Here is a 24984-nt window from a genome sequence, read left to right as displayed (position 1 = left end):
AGTAGTAATAATTGACTTTTGAATACTTATATGTAGGACACAGTGTTAATCACTTTATAGGTGAATAAATAAAGTACTGTAGTTTCCATTTTACAGATGAGAAGACTGAGGTAGAAAGGTCATATAACTTTACCAAAGTCACTAAGATAGTAATGGGTGAGCTAGGATTCAGTGCCAGCATTCTGTCTCCAGAGCCCTCATTTAGTAGCCCTAGCATTAGTAGTAGGAATGAAAATTGTATCAAAATGCTAAGAAAGAAAAGATCACACAACAGTATGATTGCTAGTATTTACTGAGAGATTACTATGTTCCAGGCACAGTAATAATTGCTTTAAGAACAAATGTGTAACTTCATTAATCTTCTAGCACATAGTAGGTTTTCATTAAATATTTGTTAATTATAATATGTAAAACCCACATTTAGATGCAAGAACTTACACTCCTTGCCTCTTACGTAGCATCTTAGAAGCTTAATCTTCCCATAAACTCTGTTGGACACTGCAGGGAATATCAAGATTGGTTTGTTGTTGTTTTGCCTTTAAACCGTAGATGTTTTAGCACTAAAAGTGTTCTGTGCTAAGCTCCAAAAATTTTTTTTATTAGAACTATTTTATTTAACATTTGTCTTTTATTAAATAAGAAAATTTTTTAAGCAATTGAAACATTCTGATAAAGGGAGAATGTAACAAATAACCACATACCCACCACCGAGAATCAGATAATTACGCAGTTTTTTTTTAAATTTTTTAATTTAATGCTAACTTCTATGTTTGTTTCATGCTTAAAGCCATATCCAGAAGACCCAGCAGTTTATAAACCACTCTCCCAGGAAGAACTGCAAAGGATAAAGAATGAGAAGAAACAGAAACAAAATGAGAGAAAACAGAAAATATCAGAAAATCGCAAACATTTGGCTAGTGTACGTGTCGTACAAAAAAACCTCGTCTTTGTTGTAGGTTTATCTCAGCGCCTAGCAGACCCAGAGGTAAGTCCTCTTGTTTTCTTTGTCATCTTAATATTTTTTCTGTTTCCCTGTCTTACTTGGAAATAATATTTGACCCTGCTCAATTGTGTGATTCCTCTGAACACATTATATCTTGAAGGAGAAAATAAGAAATTACTTTTGAATAATTGCTAAGAAACCAATGACCAGTCGTGATCTTAGGCAAGTGTCTTAATCTTTCTTGGCTTCAGTTTCTTCAGTTATAAAACTAAAGAGTTGAACTAGATTTCTAACGTGCTGACAGTCTGTGAAAATTGGATAATGATTCTGTTTTGCTGTTAAGGCTAACATGTGACATGAATACTCTGTTTCTTTTCTCTTTTCTGTATCTATATAAGGACCAACAGTGGAGATGCAGTTACTTGAACCCACTAGAGACTTTAGTAACCTAGATTTTAAAAATTCTGCCCAAATAGTAATTCTTGATTTTTCAGAACTATTGCTATACTGTGTCATCATTCTTATTCATTTTAAGCCAGTTTGGAGGAAGAGGGAGAATTTGGTAATGTGAAATAAAGAACCTAATTTCTTTGTCATTCATTCGGGGGAGGAGAGAGCTTAACCTTGTTTCTTAGTACCTCTTTTTTCTCTTCTTCCACCACAAGCCTCGTTAGAGTAATGTCGAACTCATACTTTCCTTGAGGCCCTTGGATATGCATCTGGTAATTTTTAGTTTCTGATATACCATGAGATACTGACTAGATTGTTGAGAAGGCAAATATAAGTTGATCGACAGGCAGAGTGTTTACTTGGTAGGAGAGGGCTGGTTTTGGGGGATCTTCCAAAAGATCCTTGAGAAGAGTTTAAAGTAATATTCGGCATGGTACCCATCAAAGGAAAGATTGTAGTGAACATGCTTAAGGAGATAGGAACCTTGGGAATTGGCTGAGCATGTTAAAGTCCCCAGAAGGAGGATCTTTAAGGAGTCTAATGTCTGTTTTTGTAAAAATTAATTTAAAAAATAACTAATCTTTATTGATGATGTGTTTATATGTGTTGCGACTATACAGGGCTTCAAAATCAATACGAAATGATTTTGACCCTGCGAAAGTCAGGGACATTAGTAAGAAGGATCTGTCATGGATGATAAACATGGAGGCAACTCAAGAATTACTAGGACCTAGGTCCAGGGATGCTGGCAGTCGTTAGTCACATGATACTCAGGAGACCAAGTTCTTTCCAAATCCAAAGGAGTGGTCTAGAGTTGATACAGAAAAAGACTTCTTCTGTAAGAAATGTTCAGCAGAGAGCTCATTTTAGGTGTATGACTCACCTTCTGTAGCCAGTTCTCCTCCTTTTTTTTTAAGCTAGTGGTTATTCCCCAGACAGACAGAATCCTACCTCACCTTTGATCGTTTCCTTGAACAACATCTCTACTTTGCACTAATCCTTTTATCTCCATCTTTGAACTCTATTAAATAGAGTGAAAAAGGTGTGAGCTACCTTTTTTTCTAACCACAGGACACTTCTATATACTCCTCTAACCAGTGGGCACTTATGCCAGTATTTACTCCTACTAATATTACTGATTAGAGTCTACTTTTTTTTTTTTTGAGACACGGTCTTACTTTGTCACCCAGGCTGGAATGTAGTGGTATGATCATGGCTCACTGCAGCCTCAATCTCCTGGGCTCAAGTGATTCTTGTGCCTCAGCCCCCCAAGTAACTGGTCTACAGGTGCATATCACCACACCTGGCTAATTTTTGTATTTTTTGCAGAGATGGGGTGTTGCCATGTTGCCCAGGCTGGTCTTGAACTCCTGAGCTCAAGCAATCCGCCCGCCTTGGCCTCCTAAAGTGCTGGGATTGCAGGTATGAGCCACTGCGCCCAACCCAGAATCTACTTTCACCTTTCTGAAGTGCAGTTCCAGTAAATGAATGGAACTTTTATCTTGATTTGAGAGCTCTTGGATATGGATGTTCCTGTTTTTATTAATACATCTTGGATCTGATCAACTGTAGTACTGGAGGCATATGAAATAGCATCCAAAATTTGGATGAAATTAAGGCATAGACTGAATATATTTGGATTATAAGTTTCCTACCTTTTCTTTTGGGTATGTGATTTATAAGAGGGTTTTTTGTTTGTTTGTTTGTTTTTTGCCCAGGCTGGAGTGCAGTGCACAATCTCGGCTCACTGCAGCCTCCACTCCCTGGGTTCAAGTGATTCTGCTGCCTCCACCACCTGAGGAGCTGGGATTATAGGTGTGTGCCACCGTGCCCAGCTAATTTTTTTTTTTTTTTTTTTTTTGTATTTTTAGTAGAGATGGGGTTTCACCCTGTTGACCAGGCTGGTCTGAAACTCCTTACCTCAAGTGATCCACCTGCCTCGGCCTCCCAAAGTGCTGGGAGTACAGGTGTGAGCCATTGTGTTTTTTATTTGCTTACAGGGATTTCTTATTTCCATTTCAAGTAACTCTAGTAAGATTAATCTTAACTATTATACTGAAGGAAATGAATCTAAGTAGTGACTACTGAAAGAGAGTACTTTATCATGAGTCTAAGTATACTTAAAAATATACTCTACTAGTTTTATATATTTGAAGTAATTCTTTCTTGGTGAGAGGACATTGGATTTTCTTAAATAAAATAAATGGGTGCTTTCCTTTATTTCTCTTGAAAGTCCACAAAGACCAGAGACAAGTGTTTTGTTTTTTATTAAATAGTACCACTTCTAAATAGTATCTTTTAAAATTCTCTTAATTTGTCTTTATAACCTTTTTAGTATTTGGAAAACTTCTAGTGAAGTTGGCGTCACTAGAAAACTTAAGGTTCAAATTGTTAGCATCACGTTCAAGTCAAAGAAGGATCCTTGTAATTTATTTATCTTTGGATGATGACCAATTTGATATTTGACCTAATTCTGATTAACAGAATAGGAGAGTTTAGGAACAATTAAAGCTTATATTGAAAATAATTTTTGCATACCAAAAAGCTTCATACCAAGATTGATTGTCAAATGTATTCATTTGTTGGTTGACAGAAAAAAAAAAATGATCTTAGAAGACAAGGTAATTAGAGCCAACGATAGAGGTAATGATGATCACCTTCTAAGTCCTAAAATTTTAGATTTGTGAGGACCTAATTCATTTATTCTGCAAATTAATTCTTGAATACCTACCATTTGCTAGATATTTTGATGCCAGGGGGCGGGTAGGGGGGAAGTAGTTAGCAAGCCAGACACAAGCTCACAGACTGGTAAGGGAAGACAGAATTTTAAGTGCTTACATGTGTGCTGAGTATTTATAAAAGGAAAGTACACAGCTTTTTGGGAACATATATTAGAACACTTAGCTAGTGTGGAGATTGACAAAAAGCTTTTCTGAGGAAAGGATAATTAGGGTCAGCTTGAAGAATTAATACGTGTTATCTAGGTAGCACATAAAGAAGAGTGTCCTGGGTATATGTGATAACCCAGGAGAGCAGCTTGTTTGATGAACTATATGACTTTAAAGACACAACATTTCATTTTACAAATAAGAAACTGAGGCAAAAGGAAGTTGAGTGACTTGCCGCTGGTCTTACAGTTCCTGTTCCAGTGTATTCTGTGTTGATTATTGGCATGTTGTTCATCCATCCATTCATTTATTCACTCGTTAATCCGTCTGATTACCAAGTTTTTGTTTTTCTCTGTAGTGTCTATGAATACTTCACTGTTTTCCCAAGGAATATATAGCAAGACATTTTGGTCACTAGACATGCCCTTGAACATTTATAATTCTGTCACATGGCCGCTTATTTTCTATGTTAGTAGGAAAACTGGCCCACTGTGAAGTACCTCATGACACTGAGTATATAGATAATGTGCCGATGTACAGGGTGCTTTGTCTGCTCTCCATAACCTTTATTTGTTCACTAGAATACTATTTTGCTAGTTGTTTAGGCAGAATCTAGAGTGTTCAAGTTAATATGGAAAGTTTAAATTCATTGTTTTTCCCTTGCCTGGGTAGCCTGTTTCTTGTCAACCACTTGCCATTTGCTAATACTTTGAGGCCCACTATTGTTACAAATCCATGTAATTCTTTTTGTTTAATGCTAAGATAGTTCAGTTTTTCAGTAAGTATTTACTGAGTACCTGCAATATGCCAGGCGTTATTTAAGACACTGAGCATACACTGATAAACAAGTAGTAGTAGATAAATAAGTAGTATGTTCATTTTTACGAAAGTAACAATATGAGAAGTGTTGTGTGCTGTGAAGGCCCAAGGGATAGCATTCCACTTTGGGAGGGAGGTACGTACCCTTCTGCTGTCTTTGGGGTAAAGTGCTTCTGGCACAGCAACTATACAAATGCTTCTGGTTGAGAAAGACCTCGATCTGCAAGTGATTTGTTTGGCTGGAAGATTAGATTGCAGTGGTGAGAGATAAGGTGCCAAAGTAAGTGGTAATGGATCATGAAGGGCTTTCTAACCATGCTAAGGAGTTTGCACTTTATCCTAAAGGCAGTGGAAAGCTTTTGAATGTTCTTAAGAACAGAGTGACATGGTTAGATTTGCGCTTTGACAGTATCATTCTGGCTGCAGTGTGAACATGTCATCATAATTACATACCAATCTCATGTTGTTATAAAGGTGTTACACCCAAACGTTGGCCAGAAAAACGTTTCCATAAACCAGTGGCCTGCAACCTCATCCGACTCAGTGTCCACTTTTTAAAAACTAATGTAACACCCCTTGACTTTCATGAAATGACTTCTTGATAATATAATTTGTCTACACACATAATTTGAAAAAGTATACGTAAACAAGGAATAAAAGGAAAGTAATTATAAAAAGACTATTTGTACATATAAATGCTTGGACATTTCTACTCTAGAACCTTGTTATTCAAGGTGTGGCCTCTGGGCCCGTAACATTAATATCACCGGAGAGCTTATCAGGCGAACTCTTCAGCCCTGCCTCAGATCTACTGGATCTGAATCTGCATTTTAACTAGATCATAGAAGGATTTCCTTACATATTGAGGCTCTAAAGTACTATTTTATCCTATGTAATAAAGAAGTAAGATACTTGCACCTATTTGTAAAATCATGGACTGTGACAGCTACAAATGCAGATTGTTACTGGTGTATGAATTGGCAACTCAGGTACCATGAAACATCAGTAATGCGATTTTTCTCAGACAACTCTTAGTAAAATTTTAAACAAAGCTGGGAAAATACTTTGTAATTATGTATAATATGGAATTTGTTTCTGGCTCAATAAACAGCTTCAGGCATGTCTTGTAGGACATTCAGAAATTGTGCAGGACAATTCTTTGTTTTATGGGGCTAGCCTGAACCTTGTAAGACATCTCTGGTCCCCATCCACTGAACACCAGTAGACTCTCCCAGTCACTTTAACAGTCTCTCCCAATAAAAGCTTCCACAAATTTCCACACTGCCCCTCGAGTGCTTCCCTCATTGAGAACTACTGCCTTAAACCTATGATGCTGATGCAGGACAACCTGTGACCAGCCTGACTGAACCCTTTGGAGCAGGTATCTTAGCTATGAGGCTGGTTGCTGAGTTGGTATGCATCCAGCTGGAATATTGAATGCAGTTCCAAACTCCACTAGCCAGAAAGCTTTTTCAAACTCTGCTCTTCTCTCTTTATCAACCCTGAGACTTTGCTACAAATAACTTAAGAGTCATTGTGTTGGCCACTATTACTATCATATCCCTCAGGGGTTTTGGGTGGAAAAAAAATTGAAACTCAGTGTAATTACCTCACCTTCTAATCCGTTAGAATTGGCTACAGCAAACATAACAGTTACCTTATACTTACAAGCACCTAAAATAAAATATAAGATTAATTACTTTCTATTAATTAGGTGGAAGACTAAGAATTAATGATACACCTACCATAGATTTATTCATGAAGCTTTGATTCTATCAAATGCAGAACATAATAGCTAAATTATAAGTCTCTAAGAATATTATCAAATATGAATGGAAAGAAATACTTTACACACACTTGAATAGGTACATGCAGAAAGCTTTCATTTGGAGAGAGCTTGCTATTTGGAGAGATTGTAGGAACAGTAGGTCTAAAGGTACATTCTAGGAAAACAGAATTTTGAGGTAGTTGCAAATTATGGGAGATGTCTTTTTGTCAAGTTACATACTGGTCAAATTACCCAAGGTTAAGTTTGTAAGAGAAGCTGAAAGAATAATGTTCACAAAGTGAAGGAGATGAGGTACGTAGGGGAAATAACCATCAAGAAGTAACCAAGTAATAATGAAACGTATAAATTTGTTTCCGAAATGTTATGTATCAGGAAAAGTAGGGAAAAACCTCAACAGACAGATGAGAAATGGTAAAACTCATTGACATAGGAAACTGTATGCACAATGATAAATCATAAAGCATAGAGGGTTGAGTGGGCACTCTGTTATTTGAAATTTGTAATTTATAAACGATGTTATATACAATAGATTTATGAGTAAAGACTGTCTCTATGTCTGTTCTTTCAATTGTCTTTACCTTTAATACATAATTTTGGTCATTGTTTTTGAAGAATTGCTTTCGTATAAGGATCATCTCTTAATGGCAATGTAGTTAAGATCTTTGATCTGTTTTGTGTTTAAGAATACTGTACAGGTAAGATCCCATAGATTATTGGAGCAGTTATTAGAACATAGTAGATAATACCAAATTTAGTGAGTCTCAGTTTCTATTCAGTGGGTCAAGAAAAAAATAGCTTTTAGACTCTTGATTTCCTATAGGTTAGCTACACAAACTGCAATTAGGAGGTAGTGACATTTATTAGAAAACTTTAAAAATTATTCTTTTCCTTTTGCTGAAGAGGGATGATGAATGTCTCCATTATAAGGATAAAGTTGTTGAAAATGGGGACAGTTTATACCTTATTTCTTCTTCTTTTATAGGTTTTAAAACGACCAGAATATTTTGGGAAGTTTGGTAAAATACATAAAGTTGTCATCAATAATAGCACATCATATGCAGGCTCACAGGTAACTAATTTTAGGGATTTTTGCCTTTCCTCCTATGGTCTGGGCTTGACCTGGGCTGTTCCAAAGAAAACTTTGCTGTCTCTGATTAGAAACCTTGAGGGACAAGGACTTAAGCAGTGTAGTGACCTCTGTTGGTGGGGTGGGGGATTTTTTGCTGCTTAAATGACCCTTGTAGGACTTAACAATTAAGAGGGAAATAGTAAAACAAACATTTAGTGATGGAGTGAAAGGGAGGGGGAGGTGAGTCTGTTATCAGGCAATGTGATAAATAGATAAGAATTAGATAGTGATTTCTAATCTGTAATATTTTCAGATATTGAAAACTTAATAGTGTCTTTGTTATGCTGGTGTTATCAGATAGAAAAGTTTTCCAGATTGCATTTATTTTTGAGAGAACATAATTTGACATAGTCTTTAAATCTTATTTTTTAATCTAAATTTTAATTTTTTTATAACCTTGACGAGCCTGTCAAATGACTTTTTTAAAAAATAAATGCCAAGTCAAAGTGATATTTTAATCACATATATTACAGTATTCTTAAAATCAGATAAAATTCATTGAGTATTATTACTTTCAAACGAGCTAGTTTAGTGTTTAATCAAAACTGCCACTACTACTACTAATTATTGTCATTAGTAATAGTAGTAGTCAAGGTCTTTAGAATTCCCTCGGTTGCAGTAGAATTTTTTTAGTATTGTTTAATTTTTAACTAATGACAGTGGAATGGGATGTTTTCACTTTAGGGTCCAAGCGCCAGTGCTTATGTAACCTATATCCGGTCAGAAGATGCTCTCAGAGCCATACAGTGTGTCAACAATGTGGTAGTAGATGGCAGAACACTTAAGGTAATATAGTCCTCTTGATTCTTTTTTTTTTTTTTTTTTTAAGGGAGACAAGATAAAATATAGTAAGTAGAGGAGAACTGAGCATTTATATATTAAATTTGACAGTTAATTCGAAGAGTCTGTCTTAGGGTCCATACCATCTATTATAGCTAATTTTTTTACTGCTGACTTCTGTAGGGTCCTCTTTTACCAGATAGGAATAAACACATTCATTATCGGGGATAATCTTTTAAAATATCACATTTTTACATATATGTTATTGTGTGAAAATAGAACCATTATTTTCTTCAGAAATAGGTAGTCCTTAAATATATGGACATTGATTCCAGTTTCAGTGAAGAGTCCCACTAAGCAAAGCTTTATTGTTCATGGAAGAAGGATGGCATAATTAGAAAAAGGAATTTGCCTTCTTATGTGTCTAACCACTCATAACATGGAACAGATTTTTTTGTCTATCTCCTCTCCTGATATCTAGGGAAGATTTGGGTGTTCAAGTTTTGGAAACCATAGACAGATGTTTCCTTTAGTTCTTCCAAATGAGCCTCATCTATAATAAATCCTGCTAATAATAGTTTAGTTCTCTAGTATTTGCAGCCATGCTTTTTGTTGTGTGATGTTTGTGCCTCATTTTAGGTGACTTGAAAACACTAAACATGGAGATTCTCATTGTGTTGTCAGTTCACATTGAGTCTTCTTTTCCTTTACCCCTCTTACTCCTGCAGGCCTCTCTAGGTACAACAAAATACTGCAGTTACTTCTTAAAGAATATGCAGTGTCCAAAACCTGACTGCATGTATCTTCATGAATTGGGAGATGAGGCGGCCAGCTTCACAAAAGAGGAAATGCAGGTAGTAAAGTCATGTGAATTATCAACTTTGCAGAAAAGGGAGTACTTTTTTTTTATTAGTTAAAATTGCAAAAGCAAAAACTAAGTTTGATTTTGTAAAAACTGATACTACTTTAAAGTAGCATTTACCAAACAAAGTGTTTAATGGAAGGTCAGTTCTGCAGGATATTGTTACAATAAAAATGTGTCTGTGGTCAACTAAGTTTGAAATGCTAGATTAATGAAGATGAACAGGTTTCTTTGCTTTAAGACTTCTAAGAGTCCTTAATATGCTAATACATATCCACGAAGGGAATTTACAACCAGAACTTAGTTGACCAGGAAAACACTTTGGGAAATGCTATTTTAAGGGGAATGTCAACAAAATGAAAGCTAAGTGGGATATTGTAATTATTTGTTAAACCAATCTATACTCTTTACAGAGCTTGCTAGAAAATAATACTGTGTCAAACGATGCTGATAAACTAATATTATTTTTACAAAATTATTCTTCCCATGGAAGTGTCCACTGAGTCAGTATCCTGTAAAGGGTGAATTGAAGGCTTAATATCCTATGTTCTTTTTTACATTTCCTCTTCTCCTGTCTCCTTTCAATTTGTAGTATAAACATGCCTTAACAAGTAAAAATGTTGACCATACGACATATTAAATGAGGATTATACCAAAGCACAATGCTGCACTTCCCTATTGTAGATGAGGACTTCAGATTGTTGCTGTGGACTTTTCAGGAATACTTCTCATTTAGAAGGTGGGGGGCATTCATTGCTACCTTTCATTCTCCAGGTCAAATTAGAGAAAGTCTGGTAGGGGCTCCTTTAAGAAAAGATTGTTAAATGGAGTATTACCTTTTTTGACTTGGAGCTAGTACAGATTAAATCCCATTATAATAAATACATCAGAGTTTTCTTGACAGTATGGTCTTTATGATTCAAAAACAATGCTAAAATAAGGTCTATCTGATATTTAATAAGGACAGATGACTTAACTGATTTCTTAATGCTTTTTTTGTTTGTTTTTTGGATGAAACCTTCTTGAATGAAATCTAAGGTAGAACCATTTTAAACTAAATTTTAATTAGTAGAGGGTATACTTTATTCACATTTCCTATCAATTTGTCTATCAGAATTTACAAGTCCCACCCAGTTGATCTCATTTAAAGTAATATTAAACAGTAAAATAAAATGTATGGGCAGTCCTTTGGAACTTGTTTGTAATGGGATTTAACCTGTCTTTATGAACTGCCCCTGTAGAGTCATTTTAATATCAAGTTGAGCTCTTTGTGGCTTTCCACAGATATTAGTGAAAGCCGTATCTCCTGAAGTATTGATTCCAGAAATAATTTTAAAGACTTTTCATGTTTTAAAAATGTAAATTTCACCTCTAATGTATTTTTAAAAATAATTTAAAACTAATTTCATAATGTTGTCCTGAATTTATCTTGCTCTTCTTTAGCTGAGTTTAAAATTACTTTAAAAGGGGATTTTTTTGTTGTTGTTGTTAAAACAGTTTCTTGATGTAGGAAAAAAATTTGAATAAATTTTATGGCAAAAATCAGAAAATCTTTCCTTGTTACTGCGTAACTCAAAATTTAGTGCCGTAGGAAATATTTATAGGTCCAATTGAAACAAGCAAGTGGCCTCTCAGAACAGGGAACGATGCATTGTGCAGTATATATGATACAATTATGTTCAATTAAGTGCAATTGCCCTCACTTGTTATTGTTTTGATTTGTTCCATTTTGGTTTTGTTGTATAACATCTATTTAGACCATAATTTAAAAAAATTAACTTCTCTGAAGGTAAGTAAAACTGTTCTTCCAGTCTAGGTATACATGCAAACAGTAAAATGTTACTCAAAGTAAGTTCATTATCATTTATTTGTGTCTAATTAGCTTCCACAGGCAATCTTTGCCTAATTTTTCCCATAATATTTGTGACATTGCCTTTTGATGTACACCTACCCCGCTAGAGTAAGCATAGCATTCTCTTGTGTATAGAGCACAGGTTGGCAAACTTTTTCTGTAAAGGCCAGTTAGTAAATATTTTAGGGTTTCTGATCTATGTATGTAGTTTTCTGTTACAACTACTTTACTCTGCCTCTGTTGCACTACTACACTCTGCCTTTGTAGCAGAATGGCAGCCAAATACAATATGTAAATGAATGGGCATGACCATGTTCCAGTAAAACTTTATTTACGAAAACAGGCAACTGGCTGTAAATTGCTGACCCTGGGTCTAGAGTTTAAAATACATTAATTTTTATTTTACTTTTGATAACCATAGAAGAAAAGAGAAAGTAAAAACTAATTCATGGAAGTTTTACTTAGTGTCAAGATAATGAAGAATATAGTAAAACTGTTCATCTATGTATTACTTCAAGTGCTAATCTCCAAATTGAAAAGGAGACTGATGAATTTTGGCTGATTTTCAGAAAACTCAGTGTTAAAGACTTAATTCTTACATGAAAGACTTGGAAGTAGGTTTAAAGTGGACCTTACACTTTTTGAGCTAGCAAAAATGTTCTCCCCTTAATATGCTTTTCTGTACAATAAATGGGTTGATGAAATGCCTTAATTTAATTTATCAGATATATATCATATAATTTTGTTGGAATGACTTTCATTGATCTAGAAGTTTTGTGGTATCCTCACAGGTTTCTCTTGTTTTATTTAAAGATTTATTTACATTTTATTTATTTAATCTTTTTAAAAAATCTTATTTATTTTATTTAAAATATATTTAATAATTCAGAAGATTATTCAGTATTTTATACCAGCCATTTTGTGAATCCCACTGCAGTTTTAATTTCTTCTTTCATTAGGCGGGTAAACACCAAGAATATGAACAGAAGCTACTTCAAGAATTATATAAATTAAATCCCAATTTTCTTCAGCTATCTACGGGTTCAGTTGATAAAAATAAGAACAAAGTGACACCACTGCAGAGGTACGATACGTAAGTATTGATATTGATAGTCAGACATCTTACCTTCTTATCAGTTGATCTTCTCTTTTCATTTTAGATCTTTTTCAGGCAAAAGCCTTGTTGACAAGGTCTATCACTTATGCAGAATTGTTTAGCTGTATGGAAAATGTTGAGTCACAATTTCTGGGTTTGAATGTTTGCTGCCTACTCTTCCCTGGTAACACTTCAGACTAGCTTTTTGATGGGTTCACCTTTGGCGGTGATTTGCAGATTACTCTGAGCCCAGGGAATGCTTTCCTTATTAAAGAGAAAATTAAGGGATTTTAGGTTTTAAAAGGCTCTGATTACCTAATTGAGGTCCACCTTGATATAATTAGGGGGAAGATACTATAAAAGGGAAAGTGTGTTGGGGACACAGATGTTCAAAGGATATCTAGTTCCAGGAATCACTAAAGTCATTTAAATCCGGTAAATGAACAGGGAGTATCCCATATTCAGAATCTTACTCATCTTAGGAGACCAGTCATCTCCTATCTTCCATCTCATTATGGTTTTGGGTAAACTACATTGTGTCAATGCTTAAATAAATGTATAGTCTTCAGTAGATAGTCTCATTCTGATATGATGATCTTCATATCTTAGATTATATTTTGTTATGGCCTGTCAGAAAATCATATTAATAAATATAATAATTTGGGGATTTTATTCTATCCTGAACTTTCTTTAAATTTGATATGTTAGGATTTTTGTTCTTTTTTATTTGATAAGTTTAACTTTTATCAAATGAATTTTAAAAGTAAATGTTGTAATTAATTTATGTTGATGGTCTTTTTTTTTAAATTCCAAAGTTAAATTTGTTTGAATGTTGTTCTAATGTCTAGGTGTTAAATATTATAGCCCAGTGTCTATTTGGTGCTAAAATAATGTAAGAACTATTTTCAAATAGAGCTAATAATAACTACATGGATTATTGTCTGAGTCCATTTCTTCAAAAACACATTCTTGTCTTTAAATTTTGAAGTCTGTGTTTATTCATTTTGATAGTAAAGATTATTTAAATTATTAAAAACTAAATTATACACATATACATATGTGTACATGTGTATGTAAATATAAATAAATATAAAATAGACCACAAAGCGAAACATAAAGTTACTGTATAGTAAACTATGTAAAATTTGTTTATATCAAAGCTAAGAATAAAAGCTAAGTCAAAACAGATCTTTCTGGTTTGACAAGCTTTGATCTTTTCCTTTAATCTTTTGTACCCACCCTTTTCTAGCCCTGTATGGTTATTTTACGGCAAACCATATGCTATTACTTATCTTATTCGTTGCCACCTCTGTAGTGCTTGGTATAAGAATGAAGTTATTGTAGTAAACAGTGGTTTATTTCAGATGCTTTTAACATTTATGCACATCATTGTTTGCATTAAAAATGTTGTCATTCTAATTTAAGTCATATTCTGGGTTTATAGCCCCTGGTGATTTCAGAGCAAAAATTTAAAATTTGGATGATCTCTTTGAGATAACATTTGTTGTCTTCTGAATATAAAACTGTATGTTTTTATTGAAGGAAATGTGAAAAATTTATGAAAACATACAGAATAAAATAAATATTGCATATGATCTTAATACCCAGAACTTTTCACTGAAAGTGATTTGTGTACAGCATGCCCTCCAATAACGTCGTTTCATTCAGTATTGTTTTGTTACAATGTTGATGAGAAAAAAATCGATTCCCAGCTGGGGCCACTGCCTGTGTGGACTTTGCCTGTTCTCCCCATGTCTGCGTGGATTTCCTCTGGGCACTCTGGTTTCCTCCCACATCCCAAAGCTGTGCACGTTAAGTGAATTGACATGTCCAAATTGTCCCATTGTGAGTGAGTGTGAGTGTTTATGTGTGTGAGGGGACCCTGCCAAGGTTGGTTCCTGCCTTGCCCTCTGATTTGCTAGGATGGGCTCTGGCCACCTGCAACCCTGAACCCCAATAAGTAGGTTGGAAGATGAATGCATGAATAAATACAAATTATTGTAAAATATAAATTTGTAAAGTGTTAGTGTATTTTCTTATACACTAATTCCTTGCATTGTGTATTTTCTTAGTCTTTTTCTTCTTGTGAATGCATATAAACCATTATACACAGAGTACCTTGGTTTGTTACATTTGAAAACCTAATACATATTATTATGAATAATTTCCCCATGTCACTAAAACATAATTTTTTATGGCTACATAGTATTTCACTATATGTTCATATTTTAAATTTATTAAGCCAATCTTCTGCTGTTGTATGTTATGTTGACTTTGTTGATATTATTTATAACACTGTGATATGAACATCTTTACATATAAAAGTTATATGGTTGTAACATATAAATGGTTATAGCTTTGATTGTTCCTACAAGTAGAACTACTGAGTCAGAGTATGAGAGTACCTATTTCCTTGAATTGGGTATTTTTTTTTCCTTCTGCATACTTGCCAATTTGATAAACAAAAAATGCTGTCTCATTTTTACTTGTATTTGATTAACAGAGTGAACTTTTTATGCACTGTGAGTTTATGTTTCCCATGTTTTATTTGTGTGTTTAAAAGTTTTGTATGAGTTACAGAGATCTGAACTTCCCCAATCAGTTGATCAATTATTTATGTTTCAAAATACATTGAATTTATAAATCAGTTTTGGAAGAATTTATATTCTGTGACACCGAGGCCGGGCCTGGTGGCACATGCTTGTAATCCCAGAACTTTGTGAGGCTGAGACAGGAGGATCACTTCAGGCCAGGAGTTCGAGAGCAGCCTGGGCAACAAAGCAAGACCCCTGTCTCTAGAAAAAAACAAAACAGTGACTCCTCCCAACCATGAGCATAGCATATCTCTCTTGTGCCTTTCAGGAAAGATTTTCTTTTTCCTGTTTTATTGTATTGGATCTCCTACCACCTTTTCTATTTGAAAAATCCTTAGGCTAAACAATGCAAAAACAGTGTTAGACTGGTAACACTAGCAGGTGTTCTTGCCTCATACTTTACTTTTATGGGGTTGTCTCTAGTGTTTTATTTACTCTTTAAGGATGATTTTGATCATCCTTGAGATGATACTTGAGATAAGTATTTTTAATCACAATATGGAATACCTTGTTATTCCTAATTTATTGAGACTTTTTTCCTTTAGATTGGAAATGAATATTGGAATTTACCAAAAGTATCTTTGGCATTTATAACAAGTAGTTAGCTTTTACTGTGTTTAGTCTGTTCTTGAATTGCTATAAAGAAATACTTGAGACTGGATAATTTATAAAGAAGAGGGATTCAATTGGCTCACAGTTCTGCAGGCTGTACAAGCATGGTGCTGACATCACTTGGCTTCTGGGCAAAGCAGGAGGCAGGCACATCATATACAGTGAAAGCAAGAGGGAGGGGGTTGGGGGGGGAAGGTACCACACACTTTTAAATGACCAGATCTCCTGTGAACTCAGAGCAAGAGTTTACTCATCACCAAGGGGATGGCCCAAGCCATTCATGAGAGGTCCACCCCCATGATTCAAATGCCTCCCACCAGGCCCCACCTCCAACATTGGGGATTATAATTCAACACGAGATTTGATGGAGACATACATTCAAACTATATCATTTATTTTTGTGATCAGTTATTAATAGATTTGCTAATATTTTATTGACTTTGCCTTTATTATAAAGTATAGTCAGGTAGTCCATACAGCACATTCATAACTGTTTTGGTAGCAGGAGAATGTCTAGGAGCCACAAATTGTAAAGGGGGAAACAGGAGGAAAAGAGGAAATATAAAACAAGTAAACTCATTTACTAATTTTACCCAAAGCCAGTGCTACAGAACCTCAGCTGGGACCAGAATAAAAAAATTTTTTTGAGAGTCTTGCTGTCACCTAGACTGGAGCACAGTGGTGCAATCATAGCTCACTGCAGCCCAGGCTCAAACGATCATCCCACCTCAGCCTTCTGAATAGCTGGAACTACAGGTGCACACCAACACACCCAGTTAATTTTTCTTTTTTTTGTAGAGATGGCGTTTCACCATGTTGCCCAGGCTGGTCTCAAACTCTTGGGCTCAAGCGATTCGCCTGCCTTGGCCTCCCAAAGTGTTGGGATTACAGGTATGAGCCACTGTATCTGGCCAGAGCAAATTTTGACATACGTGTACATGCTTTGCGTAAGTACATGATATAGAAACTTTTTTTTTTGTGGGGCGGGGAGTGGCGATGTTTTCTGTCTTAATGCAGTTACCTAAATTTATTAAGTGACAATTAATGGCCCAAGTTACAGAGAGTAAGCCTTTGGCTGACTGTCAGTCATAGCAAAGGGTCTGCTTTGGTTTCCACTTCCACATTGCCATCACCCAGGGTAGGCATACAGAGGCAGTAGGTAGTAGGGATGAATTTGTAGATAAGATTTCTTCTCACAGGGAAGACTTGCCAAATTAGAGTGATGAGCAGTGTAACTCTTTCCAAGGTCGTACCCAAGAGATAGGTTTCTTCTTCTTCAAGGTAAGTTAAAACTTAAACTTTCTAGGAAAAAAAGAAACTCAAAGCAAGGTTTTATTTTCACATTTCGTGGCATTCCTACATAGTGGGTAGCAGTTTTACAGAAAGAATTGCAAGAAAGCAAAGCCTGGAACCTTATAGATTGAGACACTAAGCTTAACATGTAATTTTCTCTTATTTTTAATTGAGCTGGAGTACAAATCTTAAGAGTACCATAGTTATTAATCCTCACTGAACCCTGACATGGTCCCCGATACACATATATGTTAGTAAGTGAATTTTTCTGTAATATATTTTACTCCTATTTCACCTAGTGAGCAGAAAATTCTAAAAAAGAAATTTGTCATCTGCTCCCCTTCATTATTATGAATTTGAGAGTATATCAGTCTTAATGAGTTTTGAACTATATATGTGCTATGAATAAGTTGCTTTGAAATGATGAATACAAGTAATGAGAGTGGAAAGTGATGAAGCCTTGCAGTAATGATGCTTAAGGACTGGCTATTTTATTATTTTTAAGTTTGGGGCTTTGAAATATCTTCATTTAGATTGAGATGCTATTTAAGTACCAACTGTGAAAGGAATAGTAACTAGGTAGGCTGCTGTGCCCAAGACAGTGAGCAGGCCTAGTTACAAGAATTGTGGGGTATGCAGATCACTCAGTGTAAATGGTTATGACTTGATATTCTGGCTGAAACAAGCCATCATTGAGGAAATGGAGATGTTCAGCTTTAGACTTAGGTGGAACGAGGGTGGAATGAAAGTTTTGAGTCTTCTGTGTTCATTTAATATCCTCAGTAGGCCTGTGTGGTATATATTGTTTTCTTACTACAGGTAAAAAAACTGAGTCTCAGAGAGTTTAAACAGTTTACCAGTATCCCACACAAATAAGCAGTAGATAAGATTCTGACCAAAGTCTCCGTGACTTTAAAGCCCAAGCTCATCCCTCATTCTCCCACTCTTCAGTCTAGAAGAGGTAAAATTCTTAAGAGCAACTCTTAGGAAAAACTTTTTAAAACATAAATCAAATTTGCTTAAATGAAACTATGCCATAACTATATGTAGTTTGATCTTGAAAATCTCTGGTGCTTGAGGCTTATTACCTGAAGACAGATGTAGTGGATGGATTGTAAATTCCAAGGAATTGATGTTATTTTTAGCAAACTTTCCCTGAGCCACAGATTGGTGGCAGTAATGGATTAGTTAGAGAAATGGTGAAAGGGAAACTTCTATAGGAATTTATCAATTTTTATTACATTTGAGAAGGAGTATACATCTTTTAAAATAAAAATAGGCTATATCCTTACCGAAAATCAAGTATAATCTCTGATAGACTGAAGGTATAGTTAGAGTACCTTATTAGTTCAGCAGAATTCACTGCATGAATTCTGTTCTCATACCCTGACATTATTTGGTAAAATTCTTGAATTTAGAAAAGGCATAGTTCATAGATTTGTAGAAAAAGGTCTCAAGCAGAGATTGTTAGATTATGAATAGGCCTCAGGATATTAGTGAACACTGAAATTTTATGTAAAATTTTGCATGTGCACATTCTTTTGAGAGAGAGAACTGACCTAAAAATAGTTATCAATTAAATATTGGTGTAGAGGGCACTGGTCTGCTGATACCTCTAGATAGATGAGAGGTGAATTCAGGAGTGGAATAAAGCAGTGATTCTCAAACTATGGTCAGGTGCCATGAGAAATGGACTAGTAAGTTAAGTGGGTGAGTTAAAGTTTGGTAAGATTTTATATTTACATTAAAATCAGTGGATTACTAGGTTTTTCTGAGTTTATATCTCAGAATCTTCCCTATTTCTCTTACAAAGTTTTCTTCCTATGTTGTATTTGGCTATATACAGAGTTAGTGCACATGCAGTGAAAAACTAGTAAGTGAACTGGGATATCTTGCCCCACCTAAATAGAATATGGTCAAAAAAGAAGTTAGAACCACTTGTCTAAAGTATTTGTTCCAGAGGGTGGGATGGAATGAGTGTGGGGTGAAGGGGCAGTTAAAGATAGGGTTCTGTGTGCCCTTATTTACTAAAATAAAAGTACAGCAAATAAGTGTGTTTAGGTTTAACTTAAATATAAATCTTTTAAAAACATTAAGTGTATTACTGAAATGCAGAATTTATGAATAAGTGGAGACTTGCTGTTTTTGAAAGGTTACCACATTTTGTGATGTGTTTAGGCTAGTAGATGTCCATATTTTGACTTTATTATTAAAAACTAATTCTTTGTACTTATTAATAGTTATCAAAACATTTGTTTTCATTCATGTTAAGTAGGTCATGGGGTTATGAGAAAATTCTAATTAAAATCATGTTTACACAACTACAGTCATTCTAGGTTTAATGAGGCATATTTTTCTTGCTTTGTTATTTTATTTTTTTATTTTTTAATTTATTCTAAAGAGACAGGATCTTGCTGTTGCCCAGGCTGGCCTCTAATTCCCGAGCTCAAGTGATCTTCCTGCCTCAGCCTCCTGAGTAACTAGGACTATAGGCACGTGGTGCTGCACCCAGCTTCTTGTTCTGTTAATAGCTAATTATGCCACTTAGATGTGGCTGTGTTTTAGTAGCAAAGTGATACTTTACATGTTAATGTATATTTGAAGCCTGTGTCAAAGTATATTCTGTAAAGGCAAGTTTTACCTATTGATAACTTAAATATACCCTTTGTGTTAGCAAGTGTTTAAAAATATCTCAGAATTACTTAGGAACTCTGGTAAATGGTAAAATTAAGATAGATTATTTGAAATGAATATATGTGGGAGTATTTAATTTAGAAGCAAAATGAATATGTATTTGTATATATAGTAACATGACTGAAATTTGGAAATGTCTTTTATGTTGACTTTTATCCTTATGTAAATTTTGTGTTTAAAATGTAAGTAAATTTTATCTTTTGTTTAAAATATAAGTAAAAATCAGTAAGTCACTTTGACTATTTTTCTTTTGAATGTGGTAAGCAGAAGAACTAAACCTTCTAACTTTTTTTTAGTCCACCTCCATCCTTAAAAATGTTTTTTCTTAGATTCTTCTACTGTGTAATTGGTTTATGTTGCAAATTTTTTAAAGCAATTATGAGACTATGTTTAGTGATTTGGTTGGCATCACCATTAAGGAAGTAGTAAAAGAAAGTAAAATTCAAGCATTGCCTTTGGAGCAAGTTAGAAGAAATCAAAACTTGGCTGAATATCTACAAATCCAAACTGAGACCCAGCTGTGTCAGTGACTACCTGTTTGCAGACAGTTTTGAATTTGATATCTTTATCTGTAAAACAGAGTATTTAAATTTGATTTTAGTGATTTCTTCTACTTGTGAAATCTAATAATTTGAGAGACTTTGAGGAGTCTTGATGCCTTGTCATTGCATTCCTCTTCTCTTCCTTTGTTTCAGTGATCATCAAATACCAGATGCCTCAATTTAGACTAATTGAATAGAATTCTCACGATGGAGTCTGGATGTATACTTTTTACTTTAAATAAATATGTATATATTTTGTGCATATATGTATTTTAAAAAGCTCTGTTGCACTTTTGGGTTAATTTACAAATATTTCCTCCTAAGAAATATGTAATCTCAGCCAGGTGCCGTGGCTCACGGCTGAATCCCAGCATTTTGGGAGGCCAAGCCTGGCAGATCACTTGAGGCCAGGATGTTAAGACCATCCTGGCCAACATGGCGAAACCCCGCATCTACTAAAAAATACAAAAATTAGCCAAGGATGGCGGCATACGTCTGTAATCTCAGCTATTCGGGAGGCTGAGGCCCAAGAATCACTTGCATGTGGGATGTGGAGGAATCACTATCTTGTGCAGTGAGCCAAGATAGTGCTACCGCACTCCAGCCTGGGCAACAGAGCGAGACTCTGTCTCAAAAAAAAAAAAAAAAGATATAGTCTTACCATGGATTTTTAAAACAATTTGGGACTGAAACTTAAAAAAAAAAATTAGATCGTTTGTATGAAAATACATGTTTTTGAATTTTTGTGTACAGGGATTTATACATACAGCATTGCCTTCTGGGAATATCTTGATTGTGTTAGGAGACCAGATTACCTATTAGTACTTCTTAGTCCCACTTGAATCCAGTACTTTTCAATGAACTGCATGGTATTCATGGACTTCAGCATCTTGATTTCTCTTTCTCTCAGATCATGACAGTTTCAGTATATGAGTGAAGTACAGGTGTAGTCAGTCTTCTCAACTCCTAGCCTCTTCAGAGATGGTTGTCAACCTCTGTTTTTGCCACTCTCATTCTTTGTTTTAGCTCAGTTTATATTATCTGCTTTTCTTTGCTTCTATCCTTGAGGATAGAATTGGTATCTTCAATTTTTCAAACACCTTTCTGGCTTTTTCCCTCACTAGGCAACTTCTGCCCCACTGCTTTGTGCTGTACAAATGGTTTTTTAAAAAAAATCTCTCCCATTGAAAATGGAATGAACAACAAAACTTCAGCTTCAAAATGCAAGTAATTTTGTTTAGTGCAGTAGAAAGAGGTTGATTTAAGAAAACCTGTAGGTTTTTTGTTTGTTTTTAAATAAAAAAAGCCCTGTGCAATTTATCTTAGTGCATCCAAATTCTTATATCTGATAACATTGGGACCTGGCAATTTTTTACCAGGGAATAGTCCATTTCATGGAATACCCTCTTCATGAGTAAATCTGGTATTTACTAAAGTTTTTATTTTCTTAGCAGTTACCCTCTTGGCATGATAATGGGTGGGTGGATGCTGAAAGTAAAAGGAATTTATTAATGTGACCAGAGCTTAAGCAGACTCAGTTCTTAATGAGGAAGAAAGTTCTACATCTGATGCCAGTGGAGTTGTGAGATCTCTGACCTGTTGGTTGTAGTCTCAAGATAACTTTTCTCTCCAGCCGTTACAGAAACAAGGGGTTCACACTTATTGGAATTTGTAAATATAGTTTTTCTTTCTGTTGGGGTTACCCATGTATTTTCAGGGATTCTCCTATCTTTTATTCTTTTCCACTGATAATTCCAATTATTAATATAATATCAGGTGTAACTATAATTGACTTGTTATAGCCCACATAGGAAAAAAATAATTTCTAGTTATATCTTTATTCTTTAAGCTTTTCATTTATTATTCCTTTAATTTGTTATTGTTAAAATGAGAAGAATATAGTAAAACTGAGTAGAACATACATTTACTGGTCTCTTGCCATAATCCTGATTTTTCAACAGCTATTATCGGATAGATAACACAATCTACAAATTTTAAAACATCTTTGATAAAACTTTCCCAGGTAAAGCATAAAGTATTATGAATCAGTGCTTAGGAAATTGCAGTTGGGATGGTGGACAAGGTGATGTAAGTTATTCTAATTAGTTTTAATCCAGAAACATCCTTAAGATCTATTTTTTATGTAATATTTTCATATTTTGCCCTGGCCATTAGCAAGACTGACCTCATTTATATTGAAAATTATTATCTAGTGCTCTTATGGAAGCACTAAATTGGGTGGTGACTGGGAAGATGAACCAAGATCCAGACACTAGAAATTGTCCTTTGTAATATCTTTCTTTTAGCCTTTTGTTTCTATTATTACCTCTTTCTCTCCACTTGAAGCCCTTATTACCATAGTATAAGTATAGTGCAAGTTTATCTCGGATTATCGCTATTATGTTCTGCCACCAAATTAATCTTTCTAAAACACTGCTTATTTAGGTCATTTCTGTAGCCTCTGGAGCCTAACCTGTGTTTGCCTTTCTGTCCTTACCTTCCATTATTATTCCAGCTATCCCATTTGTTAGCTAAACTAAATACTTAGCTCTCCCAACAGTGTCTCCGACATTTTGACCCTTGACACAGGAGGTATTCCTACCTTTAATGCTGTTCTTTCCCCTTTCCCCCTTTCTTCTCCTGCTGGGTAAATCTTTTTAAGGACCTACTTAAATTTGAACTCCCCTAGGAAACTTTCCCTAATTGCCCCACTTGTAGTAGCTTTGCTTTCTTCTAAAGATTTATGGCATTGTTTTTGTTTGTTTGTTTGTTTGTTTAAACAATTCATTTGATAGCAAGCACTGGCTGATGTTTGTTTGTACTTACCTTCTTTGTGCACTTCTTTCCCCCAAATACTTCTAAACTTAGTGGGCTCAGGGCTGTATCTTTAAACTGTTTGCATTACCCACATTACTTAATATTCATTGATTTATTGCTATTTTATGAATAATAAGTAAAAATGCTCTTCAAGTAAATTTCAAATCTGTTTGCTTATAATGAAGAACATCTGGCAATGTCTGCAGAAGATTCACCTGGGATTCAGATTGGGTACTAGCCCTTGTTAGATTTTTTTTTTTTAGAGCAATTAAATATGGTATCAGTAAGTTATCTATTTGAAAGGGGACTTTGTGTATATTTTCAGGGAATAAAATAATTTTAAGAAATTTGGAATCTTAATTTTTTTCCTATAACGGTATCAGAACAACACATTTGAGTAACGATAGTCATGTACTGCATAACAATGTTTTGTTTTGGTCAACAATGGATGGACCACATATACAACGGTGGTTCTATATAATTATAAATAATTTTTTTACTGTACCTTTTCTATTTTTAGATATATTTAGATACACAAATGCTTACCCTTATGTTACATTGCCTACAGTATTCAAAACAGTAACATGCTGTACAGGTTTGCAGCATAGGAGCACTAGGCACTATATGGCCTCGGTGTGTAGTAAACCATGCTATCTAGGTTTATGTGAGTGCACACTTTAATGTTTCCACAATGACAAAATCACCTATCAATGCATGTCTCACAATGTATCCCATCATTAAGCAACACATGACTATTTTTGTTCATGTGCTGAGTTAAATAAAGTTAGTTATAGGAATGATATCAGTACACTGTTGCAGTGCTTATAGAGATTTTATTTTGTCTTTAAGTCAGTCAAGATAAAATGGATTTGAAGTCAGTGATTCTCTTACTTTACCATGGTACTACATTTTCTCTATACGAAAATAAAATGGTAATGTTTTTGTCTGAATCAGTAGTTTGCCCAAAAATGTTTCTTTTGTCTCATTTCACATGCCTTCTCTAGGGTTATGATTAGTATACAGAAATATTAAAAGAAATATACTGCTCTTAAAAACCTATGGAGAATATTTCAATAACTTTTATGCCCTCTGTCAAACACCTAGAAAAATGTCAGTATTATTTCAAAAACTCAAATGGGGAATATGTTTATCACATGCACAAAAATAAATGGTGGATTAGACTTTTGATCTGTTAATTGTAAGCAGTGCCTTTTTCCCCCCATAAGCTATTATTTTACCCATTGTTTTTGGAGAATCTAATTAGAATGTAAGTTCCTTAAGGGTAGAGATTTTATACAGGTTGAGTATCCCTAGTTCAAAATTCTTGGCAACAGAAGTGTTTTGAATTTCAGATTTTTTTTTCTTTTGGATTTTGGAATGCTTGCATTATACGTATTGGGCAAACACCCCAAATCTGAAAATCTGAAATCTGAAATGCTCTAGTGACCAATTTTCTTTGAGTGTCATGTCGGTGTGCAGTAAGTTTCAAATTTTGAAGCAGTTCAGATATTGGATTTTCGGATTTGGGATGCTCAACCTGTACTTCTTTGTGTCCTCAACGTTTAATCAATGTTTTACTTCCCAGTACCTCAATAAACATTTGTTAAGATGGTAAAGTGTCTGGTTTTTGTTTTTTTTGTTTTGTTTTGTTTTGTTTTGGCTTTCGAGGAGTTTGTCTTTATTGTAGGAGAATGACTTTATTCTGATTTTATTCGATTTGTTTTCTTTTTACAGCCCCATTGACAAACCTTCAGATTCTCTCAGTATAGGGAACGGTGATAATTCCCAGCAGGTAAGATTTGAATACAGTATCACTTGATTTAT

The 24984-nt window shown here is 34.7% G+C and overlaps 1 protein-coding gene across 6 annotated transcripts in view; it reads left to right on the top strand.

Annotated features, from left to right (window-relative positions):
• CNOT4 (CCR4-NOT transcription complex subunit 4) overlaps positions 1 to 24984 on the top strand; it is a 147012-nt gene that overhangs the window by 85361 nt on the left and 36667 nt on the right. For 3 of the 6 annotated variants that reach the window (XM_030825735.1, XM_030825737.1, XM_030825739.1), the window contains exons 3-8: positions 788 to 985; positions 7872 to 7958; positions 8703 to 8804; positions 9527 to 9652; positions 12472 to 12596; positions 24895 to 24952. In XM_030825735.1, coding sequence (XP_030681595.1) covers positions 788 to 985; positions 7872 to 7958; positions 8703 to 8804; positions 9527 to 9652; positions 12472 to 12596; positions 24895 to 24952 — 696 coding nt within the window. Of the gene's footprint in view, positions 1 to 787; positions 986 to 7871; positions 7959 to 8702; positions 8805 to 9526; positions 9653 to 12471; positions 12606 to 24894; positions 24953 to 24984 lie in introns of all 6 variants that reach the window. The other 3 variants (XM_030825734.1, XM_030825736.1, XM_030825738.1) reach the window with 1 other exon arrangement.

The sequence above is a fragment of the Nomascus leucogenys genome, chromosome 13 (genome assembly GCF_006542625.1).
Source record: "Nomascus leucogenys isolate Asia chromosome 13, Asia_NLE_v1, whole genome shotgun sequence".
NCBI lineage: Eukaryota > Metazoa > Chordata > Mammalia > Primates > Hylobatidae > Nomascus > Nomascus leucogenys.
Note: the sequence above shows the minus strand (reverse complement) of the source record. Positions and strands in the feature narration are given on the sequence as shown.